Raw genomic sequence first — 21142 nt, 5'->3', positions numbered from 1 at the left:
AATGACTATCTTAAAATTAAATGTTTTAATGTCTGGCACAGGGTTTAGGGCAATTTTAGGCTTTAGGTGTCTTGACATCTACCAGGAGAGCTGTTTTGTTGCTCATTTCAGATGATAAATTACTCACACTTGTTAGTAACACAATATTGTTAACAAGTCATATTGAAAAAACAGGAAAAAGACATACCGCCCGAACAGGGACTTGAACCCTGGACCCTCAGATTAAAAGTCTGATGCTCTACCGACTGAGCTATCCGGGCTCTGACAATGTGGCGGGAAGTGAGCTATATATTCCTCTTACAACAGGAACGTGGTTCGACTATGAAAGAAATGGGTATAAATATTAGCAGGGATTTTAGAAAACGTTTTACTACCTTAACACCATGGCCGCTTTTTCCGGTGACACATTTCAGTCACACCACGATTCTACGGTAGGTTGGCGCTGGTGCTAGCGGCTTAAAATGCAAATACCGACAAAAACAAGCAAAGTTAGCAAACGTATCGTTAGAAAACTTATCGTTTGCTAAATTTACAAACGTTGATGTCGGCGGACACAGCGACACACGTTAATTTAAAACGAATAAATGATCACGAAAATGACTTTCTTGTTTTGGATTTGCTTTGGCATTTTGACAAAAACTAGCGCCCGTGTCCGCGTTTTTCACGTCTTTCTAGGGAAAGGAACACGTTTGTATTCTCGCCTCATTTCATTGCAGGAGCAGATCAAACGGCTGCAGCTTGAGATCCAAGAAAACAACCGCATGCTGGCCGAGATCAAGCGAAAGAGACTTTCCACTGAAGAAGAGATGATTCGATGGTAACGTTAGTTATAGTCCAAGTATTTGACGTTGATTTGGTTTACTTGTATTCTGTGTTCACTCGGTTTGGCCCAAGGCTGAAGCCAGGTTTAATATGTTTCACATTTTGAGCAACCATCGGTATGAGAAAGAACTTTGCTTGACAACATAGAAGCCAAAAAATCCAACAAATGAATGCCACAGTCACGCATTCTTTGGATAAAGTTGGGTAGAAGCCAGTGAGAGGACCAGGGCCCATTGGCTCGAGGATAGCAGCCATCAATCAAAACTGTGCTTCAGCAATCATGTTAAGACTTATCAACATGTCAAGATGAGTTGCAGATCTCTAAACCTGATTATTGAATCTGTTAATCGAGTGTTGTATAAGTGAGTGCCTTTTTCTCACTTTAGGTTGACTAGACTGTTGTGTCATTCAGTTGTGACTTGGTTCAATTGACGTTGTTCCCATTTGCAGTAGAGCAGAAACTGTACGGAGGGTGAATCTGATGATTGAAAAAGGTGACGTTGTCGATGAGTTGGTGAAACTGGGTCGTCTTCTGCAAGAGGAAAAGCATCTTTCTGAACAACTGAATGGACAGGACTCTGTGGAAAGGTTCATGTGCTCAGCTGCTACCTACTTGAAGAGAACAATTGAATAAAACAAGCGTGTTTCCCTGTCCAGGAGTGTTTTAAAATATTTGTTGTCTTTCAGAAATCAACATAATGACTTACAGGAAAGGTGCGAGCACATCAAAAAAAAAGCGGAAAGCCTTGCTGCTGAAGTTCGGGAGGTGAAAGAGCAACTAGTAGAGATTAAGGCCCGTAATATGGCTGGTAAGAGGAGTTTGGAGCATACTAAAGTTGGATTTAAAATACGTCATGTAATCATTCTGTTTCTTTGCAAACAGCTTTGATCCAAGCACCTGCTGAAAAGTCAAAGAGAAATCAAAACAAACCCTGACTCAAAGATATAACGTGTGTTTTATAAGATTAGGCATGTTGGTATTCATATTTATAATGATTGTCTTTTTTTGTTTCTGCTAATAAAATGTTTGATTGTGTTATAATAATCCATTTTGTCAGAACAACTCCTATTAATATGTGATACATAGTATACCTTTTGGTTTGAATATAAATATATAAACACCCTGTGTATTTATATAAGCTTCCATTAATGAAGCTTTTTTCACTGTGCATAAAACCTATTTTTCTTTAGCTGCCTTTTGCACACGCTTAATATTACAAAACCCATACAATTTAATAAAATGTTTATGGCTACCAAGTAAGCCAGTACCGCTGCATGTAAATAATCAGTTTCAAGTTGAAGTACTGCATTGAAACAACAAAGGAAAGATATTGGCATCTCAAAAGTATAGCACTGATTTTATAGTTTTGGCCATTTCAGAATTACTGGATTGTAATGAATTGATTGTTTAGTTTTTTATTTATAACGGAAATCTGTAAAGTAACTATAAAAACGATTGAACAAATTCAATGGAGTAGAAATAACAAATGGAAATCCTAAAGCAAAATGAAAGCTCTTTGAAATGACAACTTTCTGCCGCTGTGCGACGTCTCGTTCTCGCTTCTCCTAATTTGGTCCCTTCTGGATTTCCGTAGTTGTGTCATGGGGCGAGCGAAGTAACACAACATTAGCACTGCTTTTTTTAAACATTTTTATGGTGAGTAGCTTCCTATTTTTAAAAATTAGTTGAACGTATCTTACAATAATTGTAATACATCAAATTACATATCATAAAAAGGGGTATTAAACGCCCCGTTTGTTGTTAAAGGCTGTTAGTCACCACCACATGTGGCGTTCAAAGAGCACTCTGTTCACGTTACATCAGCCGAGTTGACGTTATCTTTCACTACAGGGTCCAATTGTTCCGTAAGAGCTGGACTAAGCTGTTAACTGCATAGCTGCGATCACACGTTGCAGTGGGTTTATCTGGTTCTCACGAATCGTTTTTTTTCGGTTTAAAGGTCAAAGCGGTTCACGACATGACGTCAGGAGCCGAGTACCGCTCCATCTTCCACCTGTGCCCCAACGATGAGGCTCTGAACGGCCTGAGGGAGGTCAAGTCCTTCCTGAGGCCGGCTGTAAACACCGACCCTGCACCACACCGTATGTGCGCGGATCGTAGCTCTGCTTGTTGTTGTTGTGTTTTATATCTGAATGAAGCTAATCTCAGTTGTCTTCCTCAGCAGAGTCGGATGAGCAATCCCCAGAGGATGACAGGCGTCGGGAGTCCAGCCTGGTCAGAGAGGTCTCCGACAAGATGCTCTGCACCGCCTGCAAAAGCTCTTTTGTTAGTCGTGAGGAACAGGTGACAAAAAAACCCAAACACCACTTCACACTTTGCTCCAGTAATGAAATGAGATCCGTTGGGTGTGCACGAGCGTTTAAGATCGCCTTCTACATTGCAGACGGAGCACTACAAGCTGGACTGGCATCGTTTCAACCTGAGACTAAAGATTTCGGGAATGCCGCCGGTCACAGCTGAGGAGTTTGAAAGGAAGACCGGAGCTGGTGAGGAAACCCGAGAGCTAACCCCAAACCCGAGCGCTGGCCCAGTTTGCAAAGCTCGTTCGATCTTCTCGCTTCTCTCTTTACAGGAGACATGTCCAGTATCTCGGGCTCTGAGTCGGATTCGGAGGAAGACGACTCGGACAGTGAGAGCGGGGGAACAAGCAGCAACGTCCCCGGCACTGACCGCGAGAGCTCAGCCGAGCGCAGTTTCCTCACCGGGCGGCATTGCAACAAAGTGGTTTTTCAGAACTCAGCCGAACAATTTCTGTCGGTGTACCGCTGCATCCTTCGGGGACAGGTGAGGCTCAGCGGGGGACAACGTTTAGTGTGCGCATTAACGGACATTTTATCCTAATTGCCGTTGAATGCTCTGCTCCTGTGATATCTCAGCCGGATGATGAGCAAGAAGCAGCATCGTCCCTGAGAGCCATAAGTCAGCAGACGGTGTGGGTCATTCTCATGACAGGTGGAGGCCACTTTGCTGGCGCTGTATTCCAAGGGTGAGTGTGTTTGGTTTGTTGTGCTTACAAGGATCTTAGATGACATGTTATGGCTGGAATTGTAAGTGGAAAAAGAATATTTATCACTAACATGAAAACCAGCTCATTTATTAAAATGAATTGTTGTCTGTGGATAAGCTGTCACTTAATGGCACATAAACCTGACTTTATCTCCTGTAACTATTGACTGTTATATTTTTTTCTTCTGTATCGTACCACTTTAATAAATAAAGAGTACACTTTTTTGCAGTTACCCGTAAACTGACACAATGTGTTAAATTACAGAAAAGAAGTCCTTCAGCACAAGACCTTCCATCGATACACCGTGCGAGCGAAGCGGGGCACCGCTCAAGGACTCCGAGACTCTCAGAACCGCGGCCACGCGCCCAAGTCCGCTGGAGCTGCTCTGAGGCGATACAACGAGGGAGCGCTAGTGAAGGCAAGGTTCCCCTCAGTCACTTCCTCCTCCACAGTGGTTGTATGCTTATTTTTATTTACAGAGTACGATCGCATTCAGCTATGATGTTCTGTCAAGCTGCTTTCTGAAAAAGGATGGTTCTTCTCTGTGTTAATTCCTTTATTTATTCCTCATTAAATATTTGAGTGAGCATACATATTGTCAGCAAACAACTACCAAAATATCTGGATTTTTTTTTTACCGTTTAACACGTATTGCTCATTTGAGTTTTAGGAATCAATACATTTCTAAATGAAAAAATCAACCGTGTAACATTTCCTGATGTAATCCGGGAGTTTTGTCCTGCTTTGTCCTTTATAGGACTTTTGTCCTATAAAGTGAGGCGAGCAAGTTTTTCAACACTTGTACAACATTTTGCAGGACATTCAGGATCTTCTGGCCAGCTGGGCTGAACACTTGAAGGAAGCCTCGGCCATATTTGTACGAGCCCCGAGCTACAATAGAAGCATATTTTTCGGCGGTCGCGCAGCTCCGTTTGAAAAAAAAGACGGGAGGATCCACGCCATCCCCTTTCCCACGCGCAGGGCGACCTTTCGGGAGGCACGGCGGGTACACGAGGTGCTTTCCACCGTCCACGTATACGGTGAGCTGAAACGCGCGTCCACGGACTAATGACATGTTATCTGCTCGTCGTCGCGCGGCCAGGGTGTAATCAATACGCTGTGCGCGATGTCTCGTGGCAGGGAAAGACACGGACATGTCTGCGGTCTTCGCTCCATCCAAGAAGGCCTGGAAGAAATCTGTCAAACCCACGACACCAATAGATACAGATCAAGACAAAGGTGAGCTGTCGAGGTTAACATCCACAGTCGGGACACTATGTGTAAAAATGTTTTTACTCTCCTTAGGTGTTAATATTGTTGTGTATTAACTGTGAATTTTGGTATTCCAGCCCACTTTCTTGCTTTTTTATATCAGCAGATAAAGATCCCAAAAGCTCTGGTGAAGAAGAAGTCAGAGACATCCAGCTGGAGATGGTGGAGCTGACAATTGGAACGCTCAACCTCAGGGAGTTTGAAATCTATCCCCCCAGGCACAGGAAGAGGAGGAGGAGAAAGAAGAAGAAGGAGGAGGAGGAGGAGGAATCCGAACTGCAAACCGACGGTAGGTCGGGTCCAGTGTGTTGCCCTATATACCCCATATAGCTATCACACAACCCCGCTCATTTATCACATGAAGGTTCTGCAAGATTTAACAAAATTTCACATCCGCGTCTGACAGAATTGAGTCAAACGGGAGCAGGCGACGATGAAGAAGAAGTGCTCGAGGCTACAACAGAAGAAGAAGCCCCTGAAGAGACCCAATCCAAGCACAAGAGGAAGAAGAAAGCCCCGAGCAAGAAGCAACCAGAAGGTGTGCGTGTGCTTTTTTTTCCCCTCACTAGCTCACCATGTCGCAGCTGTAACCCAATCTTTCAGCCTGCCGCCTCCATGTCATACAACGTTTAAGAAAAGCATCACTGGTCTCTCAGTGCCTCTAGAAGCTGTCGGCGAGTCGCTCGAGTACGGCCTGAGGGACAAAGTGTTCACGGCCTGCAAGGTCGGGGACGTGGACGCTCTGCGCGGCCTCCTTCGGGCGCCCGGAGGAGCGCCGCAGAGTCCCGAGCGGGCGGAGAGCGCCGAGTCCTCTGCCGCCCCGAGTCCTCTGCCGCTCCTCAACAAGCCCATCGACTCGTCGGGCTTCACCTTGCTGCACGTTGCCTCGGCTGCTGCACAAAAGGTTGTGGTCAGGCTGCTCCTGGACGAAGGGGCAGACCCAGCTTGCAGGTATGGAAATGTATCCCAAGTGCAATATAGGTTGGAATTTCAGCCAGAGCTAAAACATCAATTCTTAAATATTGGTTTAAAGGGACGACAAAGGGCAGACGCCGTATGTAGTCTGCCCCGACAAAGAGACGAGGAATGTCTTCCGTAAATACATGGCGGAGAATCCTGACAAATATGACTACATCAAGGCACAGGTAAGAATGTACAGTCTAACTTTTGTTACACGCACGCCATTGAACACAAGGAAAACACGTCTTGTTTTTGCCCTTGTGCACCTCTAGGTCCCTGGGCCCCTGACGGCAGAGATTGAATCCAAAAAGATGGAGAAGAAAAAGGCCCAAAAAGCTTTGAAAAGACAGCGTGAAAAAGAGCAGAAAGAGGAAAAGAGGAAACGAGAGTTGGAGGAAGAGGAAAAGAAGAAGTTTGCATCTCTGACTGATCGTGAAAAAGTGAGTAAATGTCTATTTATTCTTTGATATTGTGGGTATGTTTTTTTTTTTTTAAATGATCTTGAAAATGATTGTTTTTTTTTGTTAAAGAGAGCTCTGGCTGCAGAGAGGAGGTTAGCAGAGCAAGTAGCTAATGTCAAGTAAGTCCCTCTCATTCACTCATAATGTTTTTTGTTAACACAGAAATACAAGGTGCTCTTTGTTTCATTGTCTCCAGGAGGTGCTGGATGTGTGGAGAGTCCTTGCTCGGGAAGATCCCCTTTCAGTACCTGGAGTATTCCTTCTGCACCCCTCGCTGTGTCCAAGCGCATCGAAAAGCCCACGTTCCCCCAGGTCTGACCTGACACCCAACAATAAGACTTTGACAAAATGGACAAAGGGAAATGCAAAGGAGAAGAAAAAGGAAACAGGAGGCAAGGTTTTGTCTTCACCTTTTAGATTATGATTTCCTTTGATAACAACTAGGAATAATGAAAGAAAATCCTCTTGTGGATTGAAGGAAGCTACCTCATTTATAACTGAAATTGGGGAGCCTTTATGAAGTCTTAATATGGATGTATGTCTTGCCAATGTGCTGGTTTCAATTCAACTCAAAACAAGGATTTAAAATTGTATTTTTATTACCAGATGGTCTCAAGACAACTGGGGAAATAAAACGTATTAAACACTAATGTATAATTTATTTACAATAGCAGCAACTATGGAAAAGGTAAATAAGCAAATGTACTTTTAAAAAAAAAAACATAAGACTGTTATGTCCTTGTAACTTTTTTCCAAAGGCATCAGTGCATGTTCAACCATAAAGACAAAATCATTACTAATTGGCTGCTGCTTTCAAAGCATCGTTATGATTATGAATGTGCAACGAATGATACACTGAAACCTAAAGTGGTAAAGAACAATACTGCCACTGAAATAATGCGCGTCAGGTAAATCGTTCAGTGGACCACTCCTGGTTGGTCATTCAGCTTTTTGGGATGTAGCATTCCTTCAGCTGAATGTTGGAGAAGGCAGCGATGGCGAGCTCTGTTTGGACCTTTTGACAGTGAACTGAGGCCGGTCCATGAAGAGAACCCGTCGCTGTACTGGGGCCCCCTCCAGCTCCAGCACTGTGATGTTGTTGGGAAGGGTAGTGCTGAGCAGGGGCCCGGGGACATAAAGAGTCTGTTGAGGGCCTCTTGGCTGCCAGTATCGTCCCAGGTTCATACCATTAATCCACACTTGGCCCTGATATAAAACAAAAAGAGAAAATGATATTGGTACGTATATTCTTCCCCCTCCGCTACAATCATGAGGTAACAAAACAACACCTTTGTCCACTCGGTGAGCTTGAGGAAGGTGTCCCGGGCCAGGCCGTTGGGCTGTAAGGTCCCCATGTACAAGACCGGTCCAACTGAAGGGTCTCTTTGGGGGACGGGGAAGGACGTACGACCGCCTGAATGAGGCCATCCTCCAGCAATGGCTCCATCAATGTCCAAAGGGTAGATTTGCCAGTCAGTCAGCACATCTTTACCCAGGATCAAGTCACTTACGAGGCCCTGAAGTACATCCATTCTGTTTAGCAGTCGGTCAGGCTAATCACAATAACCGTCAAGCAATGGAAATACTCTTCAACTTTTGTAATCATTGAGGCACAAAAACCGAAAATCTATTGATTTATCAATCGAAGAATATTTACAAATATCTACATTTTTCTATTGAAAAAGTATATGAATATCTGTCTCTGCAGTTTAACTGCAAATTAATTGACAAATGAAATAAATATTGTTTGTGTCGGCCCCATCATATGAAACTTGATTGAAGATGGGTTTGGGGGTAAAAAGACACACAGAACTTTGTTTGTGCCTAAAGAAAATTAAATGTGATGTGTACAGGTTTGGACTTTGCTGTCTTGCCTTGTGGTCATTGATCTGGCTCCCAAAGTTCACCCGGCCCATGTTTTCAACGAGGATGTCCATGGTGTCTCCCTGCTGTCCAGTTACGTTCAACACCAGCACCGTGTCTCTCTCCAACAGACCCTGGAACACCTGTTCGCACATTCAGTGAGCCAGGACATTAAAAAACAACCCTGACATTTTAGGAACAAACACGCCTGGTTTTTAACCTGTGATGTTTTCCCTCGTGTGTGGGTGACACAAACAATAGTTCATTGTGAAGGCTTACCCCATTGACGGACACGTATGCACGGTCATGAACCCCATTCAGCGGAGAGATAAGTGGCGTTGGCTCTGAGAGGTCCCGGGGCAACGTGGTGCGATAAAGCATGTATCCATAGTACTGAACACAATAGACATGACAGGTTGCAGACCTCTAGAAGTTCTCCACGTTTCAAGAAGGTTATTGCCGCCACAGCGCTGGTCCCCTCCCCCCCCCCCTTTTTTGGGTGGACCCAACCGTACCTGTTTCATCTCTTCAAACGTCAGAGGATGCTGCGATTTCACCGGCCCAGAAGGCGAGAGCGTGTCCAGCAGACCGCTGACGTTGCCAACCTGTAAAATGTCCGTCGTTTCATCAGTCACAAACCCTCTGGCTCTTTACGGGTTTTAGCCCTTCAGAAGCGGAACTTTATTTTACCTTTTTGAGGGTCACAAAGCCGTAGGCAAACTTTGGAGTTGCTGGTGGCATGGGGCCCGAGGGGATGTCTTTAAACTGTAGGGAAACATTACTCAGCACATCATCCTCAGCGGGGAGGGGGTGGGGGGGGGGCAGTTACATCAAGGCTACCTGCTTTATGACGTCTCTGATGGCCGACAGCTTCTCTGTGGGGTCTCCTGCTTCAGACAGCGGGGCGTCGTAATCGTAACTAGTCACTACTGAGCGGAACCCGGTGTCGTGATCGGCACCTTTTTCGGGGGGGGGGTTTCAGAGGGACAAATGCGCCACACGCTGAGCTTTTTTAAAATCTTTTTATGCGAGTCGTGTGAACTACCGAGGTACTGATCATGAAAACCGATAAATTTACCGTTCCAGTAGCCAAAGTTGGTGCCTCCTTCAAACATGTACCTGAGAAGAGAGACGGGAAGAGCGTGTTACTTTGTCACCTCGTAGGAGTAGCGTCACCTCAAGCAGGCGGTGGATGCATCCTAACCGAAGACTGGCAATATTGTGTATTCATGTCATTTGTTGGTGATCCAGGAAGGTGCCGGTTTGGAGTTTGCTTTCGGGGTGTGTGTGTTCGGGGAGACGTACATGTTGACGTTGGCCCCCATGACCAGCATTTCTTGTAGCACCCCGCTGACCTTCTGCGCGTCGACCACAGCGTGCGGCTCTCCCCAGTGGTCCAACCAGCCGGTGTAGAACTCCGAGTTCACCTGTGACATCATTTAAATGTTTTATCTTCATACGCTTTGTTCGAGGAGTCGGTGATAACGGCATCTTAATGTATAACTAACCAGGGGCCCTCGAGGTTCAAACGCTCTTTGCCGGCGGAAGGCTTTAGCTATGTCGGTGTCTGTGTGAGGGGGATGCAAGAAATTACAACTTTCCTTATGAATGACAGGAAGCACAGGCCGGTATCCCGTTAATCATTCTCACACAATACCCACCTGTGCCAAAGTCCACTGTGGCATACAATCCCTCCAGAGTCCCGCACTTCATTTCCTTGTCCGTGTTTCCATCAGTGGTGAACATGACGGTGTCCTCCCCCAAAAAGAAGCGGAACAGAGTCCGCAGGTGACGCAGGTAGTTGTAGTCACACGCAAAGTAGCTTCCATACTCGTTCTCCACCTGCAGCCGAACGAGATGAATAACTGAAACCAACGTTATAATACTGATACAAACGAGAACGAACCACCTCATGCTCCACCTGGACGGTTATGATGTTGCCCCCGTTGCTGTACAGCCATGGCTTCATTTTGGGAAGAAGAACAGCGAGCCAGTTGCTGACTGCCTGCATGTAATCTGAAGCAAACGAAATCCCATATCGACGGCAAATTAGCATTAACAACACTAAACGACACGTGCAGTAGGCGCAGAGGTCTCACCTGCGTCGGCGGAGCGAAGTATAATGTTTGGTTTCTCAAGTAGCCAAGCTGGCAATCCGCCCTGGGTAAGAAACAGGAAATTTGCTCACTTTAATAATCAAGCTCCATTTACAAAAAGGTAAATTGTTTATCCTGAGCTACTTGAGTTAATTTCCTCGTTGTACGAAATAAAACTATAAACTATATTTGATCTTGCCTTCATTTTTGATACAAGACACTTTACTGATGAACGATGGGTTGCTGTGCTTTTAGATGAGATCGTGAACTTCTTTTTGTTAATACAAACTCACCATTTCCCACTCGGCACAGATGTACGGTCCGGGACGCAGAATGACCAGTAGACCGGTCTGATTGGCCAGATCCAAAAAACGCTCCAGATCTCGGTCCCCTGTGAAGTCGTTGACCCCCTCCACCGCTTCATGGAAGTTCCAAGGCACATATCTGTGGGGGAGGAAGAACAAATGTCCCGTGAAGAAAGTGCGGACCTGACGCAAAAATACGCAAAGTATCCACTTACACTTGGATGGCGTTGAGTCCGGTCATGTACATCTTCACGAGACGGTCCTTCCAGTAGTACTGTGGGATTCTGGAGTAGTGGATACTGCCTGAGATGTACTGAAAGGGCTTCCCATCTTTGAGGAAACAGTTGTTTTTGTAGTCTATAGAGAACGATCTTTCTCCGGAGACCTGCAAGAGACGACGTGGTGTCAAGTAAGGTGTTTCTTGACTTCTTGAAATCTTTGGAGTTTTATTTTAATGTATAAGATACAATATTTTACTTTTTTCTTATACATTACTTTGCAGATTTTTCATTTTTCATTTTCATTATTAATAATAAATGGAAGATGAACAAATAAATCATGACATGATATAAGGTATATTAATTATTCCAAATTAGCCCCTTAGCTTGACTAGCTGAGGCGTGTCAATGTAATCCAGCTATGTGGTAACATACGATTTTTTAAAAAGAATTTTACTTGTACACTATAGTATTTTTGTTTGTACTTAGGTAAACTAACATATCTGGGTACTGCACTGTATACAGTAAGGTTATAATATTCATCACCTTCAGGGCATAATATTAGTTTATATTGGATAGTGTTGGAATGGAAAGCTGATTCTATTTAAACTTTGATCAAAGGTTCCAGGAACTACGGAGTCGTGGTCAGTCAAGTGACTTGATCTATAAATAATGTACCGTCAGTTGAGTTTAAGTTTCTTCCTTACCAAGTTTCCACAGGCAGATAAATACACGAGGTTCACCGCAACGAAGAGTACGACACCGGCAGCCATGTCCGCTGTCTTCCCGCGATGACTTAACGTTAAACCTTTAACTAATGCATCACCAGTTCACATTATGCTGGTATTTCTCGTCTCTGTTAGAGCCGAGGGAAGCATCATCATCAACATCCTGCCTGTAAAGCCCTGTCACGTGGGTATCAATGGGCCATCCGCAGGGTCCTAAAACCCATTAATGTCACCTCCACGTTAACTTTCTGCACTGCACGATCATACGTTTCGTAGCCCTCATGATATTTGGGTAATAAATTACAGAAATCAAGAAAGATATGGAAGGCAATTTTTGCTACTGTGATGAAAAAAAAGCATTTCATAATTATGAGACACCATCTTATTGATAGAGATGCTATCCTGATGCTATAAAATACCATAATCATCATCATTTTGACATACTGACATTCTAAGTCACTTTTTTCTCTCATAATAATGAGGGGATCTTCATTTTTTAAATCACCTGTGGCTTAAATTGGCCTACATAGAATATTTGATTCCCTTTGAAATAATGCAAATAATTTGAAAATTATTGAAAATGACTGAAATAATAATGCACGGTTCAATTATTATATGCCACTGTTCATTTTCTGAATAGAAATGTATTAAATTTAAACTCTATTAATTGATGTATTAATACTTCTGCTTCCGTTTAGCATTGAATAGAAATAGATTCAAGCTGGATATCTATACATGTCAACAACTCAAGTTTAATAATGATAAAATTATAAAATGAAGAGCCAACCAGTGATGAAATGCTGTCACAACATACTAGACATTATGTAGGTTTACAGCAATTCCTTTGTGTTTGGCATGGCAAGATAACAAAGCATCCCGTTCAGGAATGGTTGGACTGACACGGCTCTGCTGTACCATTGCTTCTTTTCATGTTTTTAGTATGACTGACAAATGGCAACCCTTCATCATAAAACTCACATAGGAACCTATAGTACCAGAACTCTTCTACATTTTCTGTTGAGATGGTAATGTAAGTTTAGTCATTTTACAACATTTCCAGTTAGACTTCTGCTAACAATCAAAAGTGTAATAGTGTTGCATACTTTTATAGAACACTAGATGGCGCTTTAACACCTTAATGAGAACTCGTGTTCCTGATCGAGATGAGACAATTACATCGTTTCTTAAGAAGATTGGGCTTTTAAACAAGCATCATTCACGTCTTACTCCTTTGAATTCATTAGTACGGATTCTGAACCAGTATATCTTTTCATTTTCTCAAGTGGCCCTGAAGGCATACATTAAGCATGTTTTGTTGCATTTTCCCAGCAAGACAAAAAAGCTGTTTATGTCCTGTCTATGATGGCACGATGCTTCAATCACACACTATGGTTGGAGAATGCTCCTAAGTGGTAGTGAAGTGGGGCTGATAGGAACAGTTGATCTTGCTCATTGGGTTAATAAAGGCCATATCGGCCTCCTGGCCTGTCATTGCAGTCATACGTCCAGACCCGTACTTTTCCTGATGAGTTTACTCTTTTTTTTCCAGTCCCGCCCCTCAACAGTAATGATTGTCCGTGCACTGACCTCATTTCCTGCACTGGGTGCTCACAACTGCTAATGACAACTGATCTGAACTGCAGATAGTACAAATGCTATGGCTCTTTGGCTCATTAGCTCACTGTCAGACGCAGTTAATTGTCCTGGGAATGAGACGATGAACGACATACCCGGGCCTGTAATTTGGTTATGAGCATGGTAGTGCCCAAGGTTGGCTTTTTAGTATCCCATCTTTGAAGCTCCCTAATCTTGTGGAAAATGGATGTTTAAAAAAACCCACAAAACCCAAGTGAATGATGCACTCAGGACTACATCACTTAGTGAAGCACTGTATCAAGACAGGAAGTCTAAAGAAGGGACTGAGGCTGTCGAAAAAACACCACAGTCTCATTGCTGCATTCACAGACACTAGGAGATAAGATCAGGTTGTATATTACATTAAATATGGTAGTAAAAACGTCCTATTTGACCTGGAAAGCACTATGGTCAGCCTTTTAATTAGTGTGGAAAGGTACTTGGAGAGGCCTGTTCCTAAAGTGATGATGGGAGACAGAAAAACACTCACCCTGGAGTCGGGCGTCACCTCAATAAAATCAGCTGCCCAGTCTGTAATTAGATTGAAGCCCCCCCCCCTCCGTCCCACCAAACCTGAGAAAAGCCCTCTTTGTTGTTTCGGATGGCAACAGGTGTATTCAGATACTTCCACTCCTGCATACCCCTAACCTCTCAGAAGAACAACTACGTTTGTTTGGAACTGCCATGTTCAAAGCAGCACCTATTCGCCCATCTTCACGTTAAAAAGGACCGTTTACTTGTAATGAGGAACGGCTGTTGTTTACGGCGATGGTGGCAATGCAACGCAAGATGAAAAGCAAGGTGCTCACTGGTGTTTGACCCGTTAAACGCCAGTGTCTGTCTCTGCCGATCCCGATCACTGGAGCTCATTGATTGGTGTTGTAGTTAAGGGTCATTGATCCACACGGTTGAGTCACATGCCGGGAGACAGTGGTGCAGAATTCCCCAGCGCTCTCCATATCAGTCCTGAGCTCAGGATACACCGACTGAGGAATGTACCCCGTCTGTTTTCTCAGGCTCTCTGAATGGCCGGTGACTCACTGCCGGGCTCAATCTGATACTCTGGATCCTGAGAGAAAATAGGTTCTGAGAAACGAAACCATAAACAATAACATGACAAAGGCCCGATGGTGGTTTTGCATTTTAGAACCGATTTAACTGGGCGGTTGTCTGCATACTTTTCCAGGTTTCTTAAAGCAATTATTCCACATATGGGAACGGGGGCAGAATGCGATCTAACTGTGGGAGCACTGACACACGAAGCTCTATAAACAAACAGGAAGTTGACAGTGCGGGGGAGCATGGGAAGCGTGTTAGCTGGGCCTCGCTCCTCAGCCTCCAGGAAGGTATGTGTGGTATGTGTTTGGGGTGCAAGCATCTGAGGAGAAATGTTTGTGGTGAGACATATTGTGAAAGCTGCTCCCGGCATTCAAAGCTGATGGAGAAGCTAATGAGGCCAAATTAGTCGCAGTGAAGAAGCGTCTTTCTACTGTTCTTTTCCCGCATTGTCATATGTTTATCTCTCAATCCATAAGCTCTTTGAGTTCATTTGTAGCATTGTTTTTAAGACACAGTAGCTTAGTGGAAAAGTGTGATATTGAAATTGATTCCTGCTGTTCATAAGTACAGCATCTCCGACTGTTATGTGATTTGTTTAGATTATTATTTCATGTATGTTGGTTTTCCTGTTTCCTTGAATGAAGTCAATGTATTACAGAGTTGTATTTGTTGATTAAAGATATTACCTTACCTTACCTTATCTATAGGACCAGCTTTAACTTTGGTTTCAGACAAAAAAAAAACACTTTACCTAAAAAAGTCTTTACCAGTTTTATTTTTCAAAATAAATGTGTGCTTTTGTTGTTAAATTGAACTGTTTTGCTTGATAACTGGGATTTTTTGTTAAATTCACCAGGAAAAGAAAAAGCACTTATATTATAATATAATCCACTGAATTGTTATCATTTTTGGATTATTTTCCTTAATCTTTTGCACTTGATCGTTCCAGCATCCATTGTTGACATAGGTGTGAGTGATGCTTTTACTTGGAGACCTGGTGGCTCTCTGGTGTTCCATGATCAGCCACATGATTTAATAAATGTGGCACCAGGATTTGTCATCGACCGTATTTACACATTAACGTGACGCTTTCAGCGAGAGGGATCCAGTAAAGATTGAATCGCCTTTGTCTAATGATATTGTCAGAGGTTCCATTTTTATCTCCATGGTCACATTGCCATCCATCTTCGGTAAACTAAATTTATTTCAATCAATTTTATACCCTCTCCCTCCCTCCTTCTTTGTTTTCTTTGTTCCATGGGTGTGTCCAATAAACCACTGCTCCCCTGACACAGTGGTCACCGTCCTGATGAATAGCAATGACCTCTGGACTAATCTTCTAATGTCCAATCTCTAATCTTCCTTCTACAGTCTTATTATACACAATACTTCTTAAAATTACATTTCTTTGCATTTGTAAAATAATACTTTATAATTGTTTACTATTCTTTTTTGTGCCGTTTCCCTGAGCTGAATTGAGAGTAAAAAGCTAAAGGGTGTCGTATGCTGCACAGTTTTTAAAGCCCTCTGTGTTAACTTTGTGAGTTTAGGTCATATGATATAAACTGTGTTCTCAAGATGTATATTAATAGCTGCGTCATTAATATGACAACTCCAATTTTATTTTATTAGCGTCACGGATTTTAAAATGTTTTTTGGTTACAACACTGACACTGATCACGCATTAAATATTTCAAGCTACATTGAAAACAAAAAAAAGGTGTGTTACACTTTATTGAATTTGACACGTTGCCATCAAGCATACGTCATCTAAGGGAAAAGCAGCCGGTGATATATAACGACGTGAAAAGAGCACTGATCGATGTTTGTGCTTGTTATTCAGAGGGCATCAGGGTTCAGGCAATAATACACGCATGGTTGCTCTTTACATAATCAGAACCTCCAGTTAAGTGATCATCATGGACTCCATCTTCCTGCGCCTTGTTTTTCTCTTATGTAACTCAAATGTGACCTCGTTGTTGCGCTCGTCGCTCCCACAGGGTGAAGGACTGATAGCCGTCGTCCATTGCAGAAGCACATCTTCTCGTGGTTTTCGATTTCATGCTGAACACATATGTTCAGTACCGACCCTGCAGACCTGACACAGCAGTCCACTTTGCCGGTCTGTGGTATGCCTAGGGTCCCCTTCAGTGAGTATATATAGGGTCACAGATGTCTCTTCTTTTTTTTGAACGTAAAACAAAAATAAACTGTGTCACATGGACTTTTCAAAATACCTTCCTGACACTGAAAGAGTTACGTGTGGGGAGCAGTTGTCCCGCTGCGATGAGGTTTTTTTGAATATCGAATCTGCTTCAAAACCAAAAACATTGCTGACGTACCCGGTTGTTCTCAGCACATGCTGACTGGTTGAGGCCATGGCGGGAATGGAGAACAGCAGGTCTTATGATTCCTGTCGCTTCCCCCGGTCCCTTTGGGGATGCCGAAGACTAAATGGATGTTTTGTTTTTGCCCTCTTTGTCCCCTCAGGTAGAATGAGAGAAAACCTTACTCAAAGGGTACTTTCTGTCTGCTGCACAATGAGGGGTCAAATTAGTCACTCACTTAAAGAGCACTTCTTTTACCATTGTTTGGTTTTTTGCAAATGTGTAATGGGTGATGCTTAGTCAGTGCAATGCTGAATATCCCTGAAGTGCCACTCTGACGAGTCCCAGTCAGAGCTAATATTCATCCCTGATTTTAAGATAAAGGGCCAAATCAACTAAGACATGATGTGGAACAATCCTGCACCCATATTATAAGATATAACTACAGGATTTTCATTACTACACTTTATTACAGACTTTATATATAAATATCTTTCGAGTTAAATGGTAGAACTTTCTACATCCACGGTGCTGGACAAACCCCCTTTTAGTACTGCAACAGTCAAACAGTCACTGAGCTTTAGGCAAAAGGATTCTCTTTTAGTGACACAAAACAATGATTGAGTTGCTCTAATGAAAACTGCTCCTTACTTCATAATCAGGAATTACTGAATCCTTATATTAAAAAATATGAATATGCATCACTATATTACTTTCATGTTAATCAAGCAAATATTGTTAATGGGCCTACATCCACAAAACTACCCCTTTTAACATAATTTCAAAAAATGATGATGATGATTTCAAAAGTCCACACAAGTCCATCGTATTTTATAGAAGGAAGGAGAAGGAGATGCAATTCTATTTTAAAATTGTATCCAGATGGGATAAAAAAAAAAGAAAGAGGAGAAAGAAAGCCACTAAGAGCTTTGGGAGCTTTTACCAACATTACCAAAGGAAATTTCAGAGACTGCGTTCTGCCATGTCTCTTCTATTAGCTGCCACACAGTCTGCACCCATTACATAACAGACACAGCAGTCTGCACCTCTTTCATGACTATTGCATATAGATTAATTTGTATGAGCCTAGCCACTGTTATCCCAGGTCATGAGTGGGTGGCTGATCTTACTGACACAAGGGCGCAGATTAAAAAGCTTGTGTTTTTTTTCTTCTCTGAATTGACTGTGAGCTTAAAAGACAAAGAGTAAGATTGCATTTGGTAACTGCGGGGAAAGCGTACAATAATAATAAAGCTTTGTTTAATTTAGCTTAAGGAAAAAAAATCTATATGTTCAATATTGCTCGCATTGGATTCATTTCTATGATCTTAAAAGTAAGAGAACAGAGCTCGTGGCATCCTCTAAATGATGCAACGTCAGTAATTATGTGTTTAAAAAAGATTTAAAAATAACATTCAAACAAAATAATTCTAACGATAAGGTTTGCTTATGTTGGATGCTGATTCTGCCTCTGTCATAGTCGTCTTGTTTTTAAAAACAAATAAATAATTTAAATAAATCTCTGGTCCTGAGCTAAAATCTTTTGCTTTGTTCAATGTTGTTATAATAGCTGTAACTATGTTGCTTGTATATATGTATGAATGATTAGTTGTAGGCTATTGTTTTATCATTTTTGATGAATTAGTAAAAATCTGTTACCAAGCGTTGAATGCCATCATTCAGTAGTTCACAGTCACGCTACACGTGATCTCCCTCTTCTTCCTCCTTAGTTTATTTTTTCCCAAAGGAGGAAGTCAAAATAATGACTCTTATCATTGTCAGTCTATAACACACACACATACTTGGATAACTGAGAGAGGATTCAGTACGCACCAAAAAAAAATGTTTTTCATTTTGCAACAATTCCTCCCTTGGTACAAATATTCCTTTAGCTGTCAACATGTGTGCTTGAGTGTTCGTGTGTGTGTGTGTGTGTGTGTGTGTGTGTGCTTGAGTGCACTTGTGTTGAACAATACTGGGGAAACAATGCACATCTTTTAAAACCATCAGACCCTTTGTGGGAGTGGACACTAAAAGGGCGTATCCCGGGGGGAGGAGCTATGTCCCGTTAGGCCCCGCCCCCACGCACAATGTGCCGGGTTCATTGAAAACGACCAGACAGCTGAAACGCAGCAGCGCGATTCCGCAGAGGGAAGAAAACTCTTCAGTGAAACAACCACACGCCCCGAAAAATGGTCCTAATTTTCTGAGCCAGCGGGAGGAGGAGGAGGAGGAGGGGGGGGCGGAAGAAGAACTTTTCTTTAGCCGGACGACGTGGATGGAAATCACTCGGGTGGGCAGCTTCCTCTCCTCCGCCGTGGTACCCTGAACTCAGACTAAAAAGGGACGAGAGGTCCTGTTACTCGGGGAAAATGGAAACATTCTTTTGCGAGGTAAGTCATTAACCCCCCCCCCCCCCCGTACCGCCACACTCTGGACTTGTAAATGATTTTGGGAAGCCGACGGTCTTTGTTTTTGTGTTTTTGTTCTACTTGCTGTGCGCCGAGTCTCGCTGCTCCCGTTTCATCCCGGCGCGTGCTCGTCCACTCATTAACTCACCCTCATTTGCGTTTAGTTTGGGATGCTTACTCATTCATCGAAATGTGAACATCGCAGACTATCACCGGGCTGCTTTACAGGATGCAGCCGCAACGGGAACAGTAACCCCCCCCCCCCCTCCCTCCCCCTGCTCCTCTCCTCCTCCTCCTCCCCTCCCCAAACAAAACTACTTTAAATATAAACAGATAATCTCGTTATCGGGATCGTGTGAACGCATTTCTGTCTCCTCTTCTGTAGCATGACTTTCGGCCTGGTGACTCCAGTGACCTACACCAACGTGGCTGTGAGAGCTGAGTGTGTGTTGCCCTCGCAGGTTGGATGTGTCACCGTCTGATGATCAGACCTGCCACACATATACAAGCTGTGTGTGGAGCGTAGGTCTGCTTTGCCCCCCCCCCCCCCTCCCTCCTCTGAGTCAGAGGACACACACATAAAGAGAGAAAGAGACAGTCTCCTGCTCTCACCTCCTGTCATCCTACCTCCAAACTACTTACCATACTTGGCCCTGAGGGGTGAGCTGTGACTCATGGGGAGGCTCACTGTTTCAGAGGTGACTCCCGTCTCACGCTGTTTGCCCACTACTATATGTGTTCCTTTTTTAATACTCTTACTTACTTACTTTTTAGTACTGTAATACTTTGACTAGATCCAGTTCTTGATTAAAGCAGGTTATTCGTCCTAGAGTTTGACCGACTTTTAGAAAAATGTTGTCACAGAGTCCCGCTGAGAGAGGTCTAGGAAATTACTGAAATCTGGTCATTTTCCGGTCATAACTGAGTGATGTCTCCTTACGAAACAGCATCTTTCTGTGAGTTCAGTCTCAAAGTCAAAACATCCATCTCAAGAAGCCCGGACAAAATAGCGTTTTCAAAGGTCTGTTGCATAAACAGTGTAGTGAGCAGATTGAGGCGACCTGGATTTTGAGTCATAATCTTGTTTTATTAAATTGATATGCTTTCCAGAGGGAGATTATCATTTCAGACCTGACCGTCATAGAGCATTGTTATTAGTTGGTGTGTGTCCTTTGTTCTGTAATAACTGAAATCCCCCAAACATGTATTTGACTTTGATCCGGGTTTCTTTTGTTTGTTTGTCATCCTGTGATATAACCTTCCCCGTGTCGCACGTCTTGAATTATTTGGAAAGGACAAAGTCTTAAAATGTAATTGGGTTAAACGACATCAATGTTTTTCGTCAACTCAACTGAAAACAAGTCAAACTCTACCGTATAATTTAAATTGATGATTGACTGGATTGTCCTTTTTGACTTCTGGGTGAAGGAACCAAATCTGCTCCCTGAACTCCTCAGTGCAACCAGTGTGAATTTAATTAAGGAGAAATTTTGGAAGTGAATTAAGTGAAGGATTAAACCAGACTCAGCTAAAACCAGTGCAGTGGGATAAATCTTAGCCGCGATTGATTACTGTGCATCCAGTGACTCATGTCAAAATGATAATGTCGTCTTTGCACATAAAGGCACAAATCTTCTTCTTGATAAGAAAACAGATTCTTTTTCAAATCTGGTTCATTTAGATAAATGCTGTCCAGCCCTTTTTTTTTTATCGGGAATCAGTTTATCTGGTCCTCTTCTGCTTAATCTTGCACGTCGGCTTTTGGAGGGGGCGGAGGTGTCGATGGACATAGAGGCAGTGGCAGAGAGGTGGAGGGGGAGGGGCGGCAGGTACAAGGGTGTGCGCTCAAAGGCCTTATCCTGAGAGCCCATCCTGTCCAGCGAGGCCTTTTCCTCTCAGGAGCCGACACACAACGCCGTAAAAGCCTCAGCGCCGCTGACTCGGCTCCACACCCGA

At 43.2% G+C, this 21142-nt stretch overlaps 3 protein-coding genes and 1 non-coding gene across 6 annotated transcripts in view; 2 read left to right on the top strand and 2 right to left on the bottom strand.

Annotated features, from left to right (window-relative positions):
• Positions 1-187: 187 nt before the first annotated feature.
• trnak-uuu (transfer RNA lysine (anticodon UUU)) lies at positions 188-260 on the bottom strand. The gene has a single exon. It is a non-coding gene; the product is annotated as a tRNA-Lys (tRNA).
• A 2110-nt stretch (positions 261-2370) lies between these two features.
• ankzf1 (ankyrin repeat and zinc finger peptidyl tRNA hydrolase 1) lies at positions 2371-7136 on the top strand. 3 transcript variants are annotated; one of them, XM_037488920.2, is made up of 16 exons: positions 2371-2479; positions 2784-2925; positions 3009-3127; positions 3228-3330; positions 3417-3628; positions 3721-3830; positions 4116-4269; positions 4669-4891; positions 4992-5090; positions 5227-5412; positions 5530-5661; positions 5780-6074; positions 6157-6268; positions 6356-6523; positions 6614-6663; positions 6741-7136. In XM_037488920.2, the coding sequence occupies exons 1-16, from the start codon at positions 2477-2479 to the stop codon at positions 6865-6867; spliced, it is 2235 nt and encodes a 744-aa protein (XP_037344817.2). In that variant the 5' UTR covers positions 2371-2476; the 3' UTR covers positions 6868-7136. The 3 variants fall into 3 exon arrangements, with proteins under 3 accessions (XP_037344817.2, XP_037344818.2, XP_037344816.2); XM_037488921.2 differs by having other exon boundaries at positions 3006-3127; positions 5230-5412; XM_037488919.2 differs by having other exon boundaries at positions 3006-3127.
• Positions 7137-7513: 377 nt separating this feature from the next.
• Positions 7514-11962, bottom strand: glb1l (galactosidase, beta 1-like). Its single transcript, XM_037488922.2, has 16 exons — positions 11734-11962; positions 11024-11193; positions 10797-10947; positions 10507-10567; positions 10329-10423; positions 10069-10249; positions 9916-9974; positions 9713-9834; positions 9486-9526; positions 9248-9366; positions 9098-9172; positions 8923-9012; positions 8687-8800; positions 8419-8550; positions 7834-8061; positions 7514-7750 (listed from the first exon to the last, which is right to left on the bottom strand). The coding sequence occupies exons 1-16, from the start codon at positions 11797-11799 to the stop codon at positions 7514-7516; spliced, it is 1941 nt and encodes a 646-aa protein (XP_037344819.2). The 5' UTR covers positions 11800-11962.
• Positions 11963-18914: 6952 nt separating this feature from the next.
• myo10l3 (myosin X, like 3) overlaps positions 18915-21142 on the top strand; it is a 44112-nt gene continuing 41884 nt past the window's right edge. Inside the window, exon 1 of the mRNA XM_037489048.2 lies at positions 18915-19168. Within this exon, the coding sequence (XP_037344945.2) occupies positions 19148-19168 (21 nt within the window). The 5' untranslated portion in view covers positions 18915-19147. The remainder of the gene's footprint in view (positions 19169-21142) is intronic.

The sequence above is a fragment of the Pungitius pungitius genome, chromosome 10, assembly GCF_949316345.1.
Source record: "Pungitius pungitius chromosome 10, fPunPun2.1, whole genome shotgun sequence".
NCBI lineage: Eukaryota > Metazoa > Chordata > Actinopteri > Perciformes > Gasterosteidae > Pungitius > Pungitius pungitius.
This window is presented reverse-complemented; position numbering and strand designations above follow the sequence as displayed.

Excerpts from the sequence above, each read along its gene's own strand:
- glb1l (XM_037488922.2), bottom strand. The coding sequence starts at position 11,799 with ATGGCTGCCGGTGTCGTACTCTTCGTTGCGGTGAACCTCGTGTATTTA. Across the intron at positions 10,424-10,506 it reads ACTTCGCTCCGCCGACGCAG|ATTACATGCAGGCAGTCAGC; the intron begins GTGAGACCTCTG and ends CGTTTGCTTCAG. Across the intron at positions 10,250-10,328 it reads GCAACATCATAACCGTCCAG|GTGGAGAACGAGTATGGAAG; the intron begins GTGGAGCATGAG and ends GTTCGGCTGCAG.
- ankzf1 (XM_037488919.2), top strand. Across the intron at positions 5,662-5,779 it reads GAGCAAGAAGCAACCAGAAG|TGCCTCTAGAAGCTGTCGGC; the intron begins GTGTGCGTGTGC and ends CTGGTCTCTCAG. Across the intron at positions 6,664-6,740 it reads GAGCAAGTAGCTAATGTCAA|GAGGTGCTGGATGTGTGGAG; the intron begins GTAAGTCCCTCT and ends CATTGTCTCCAG.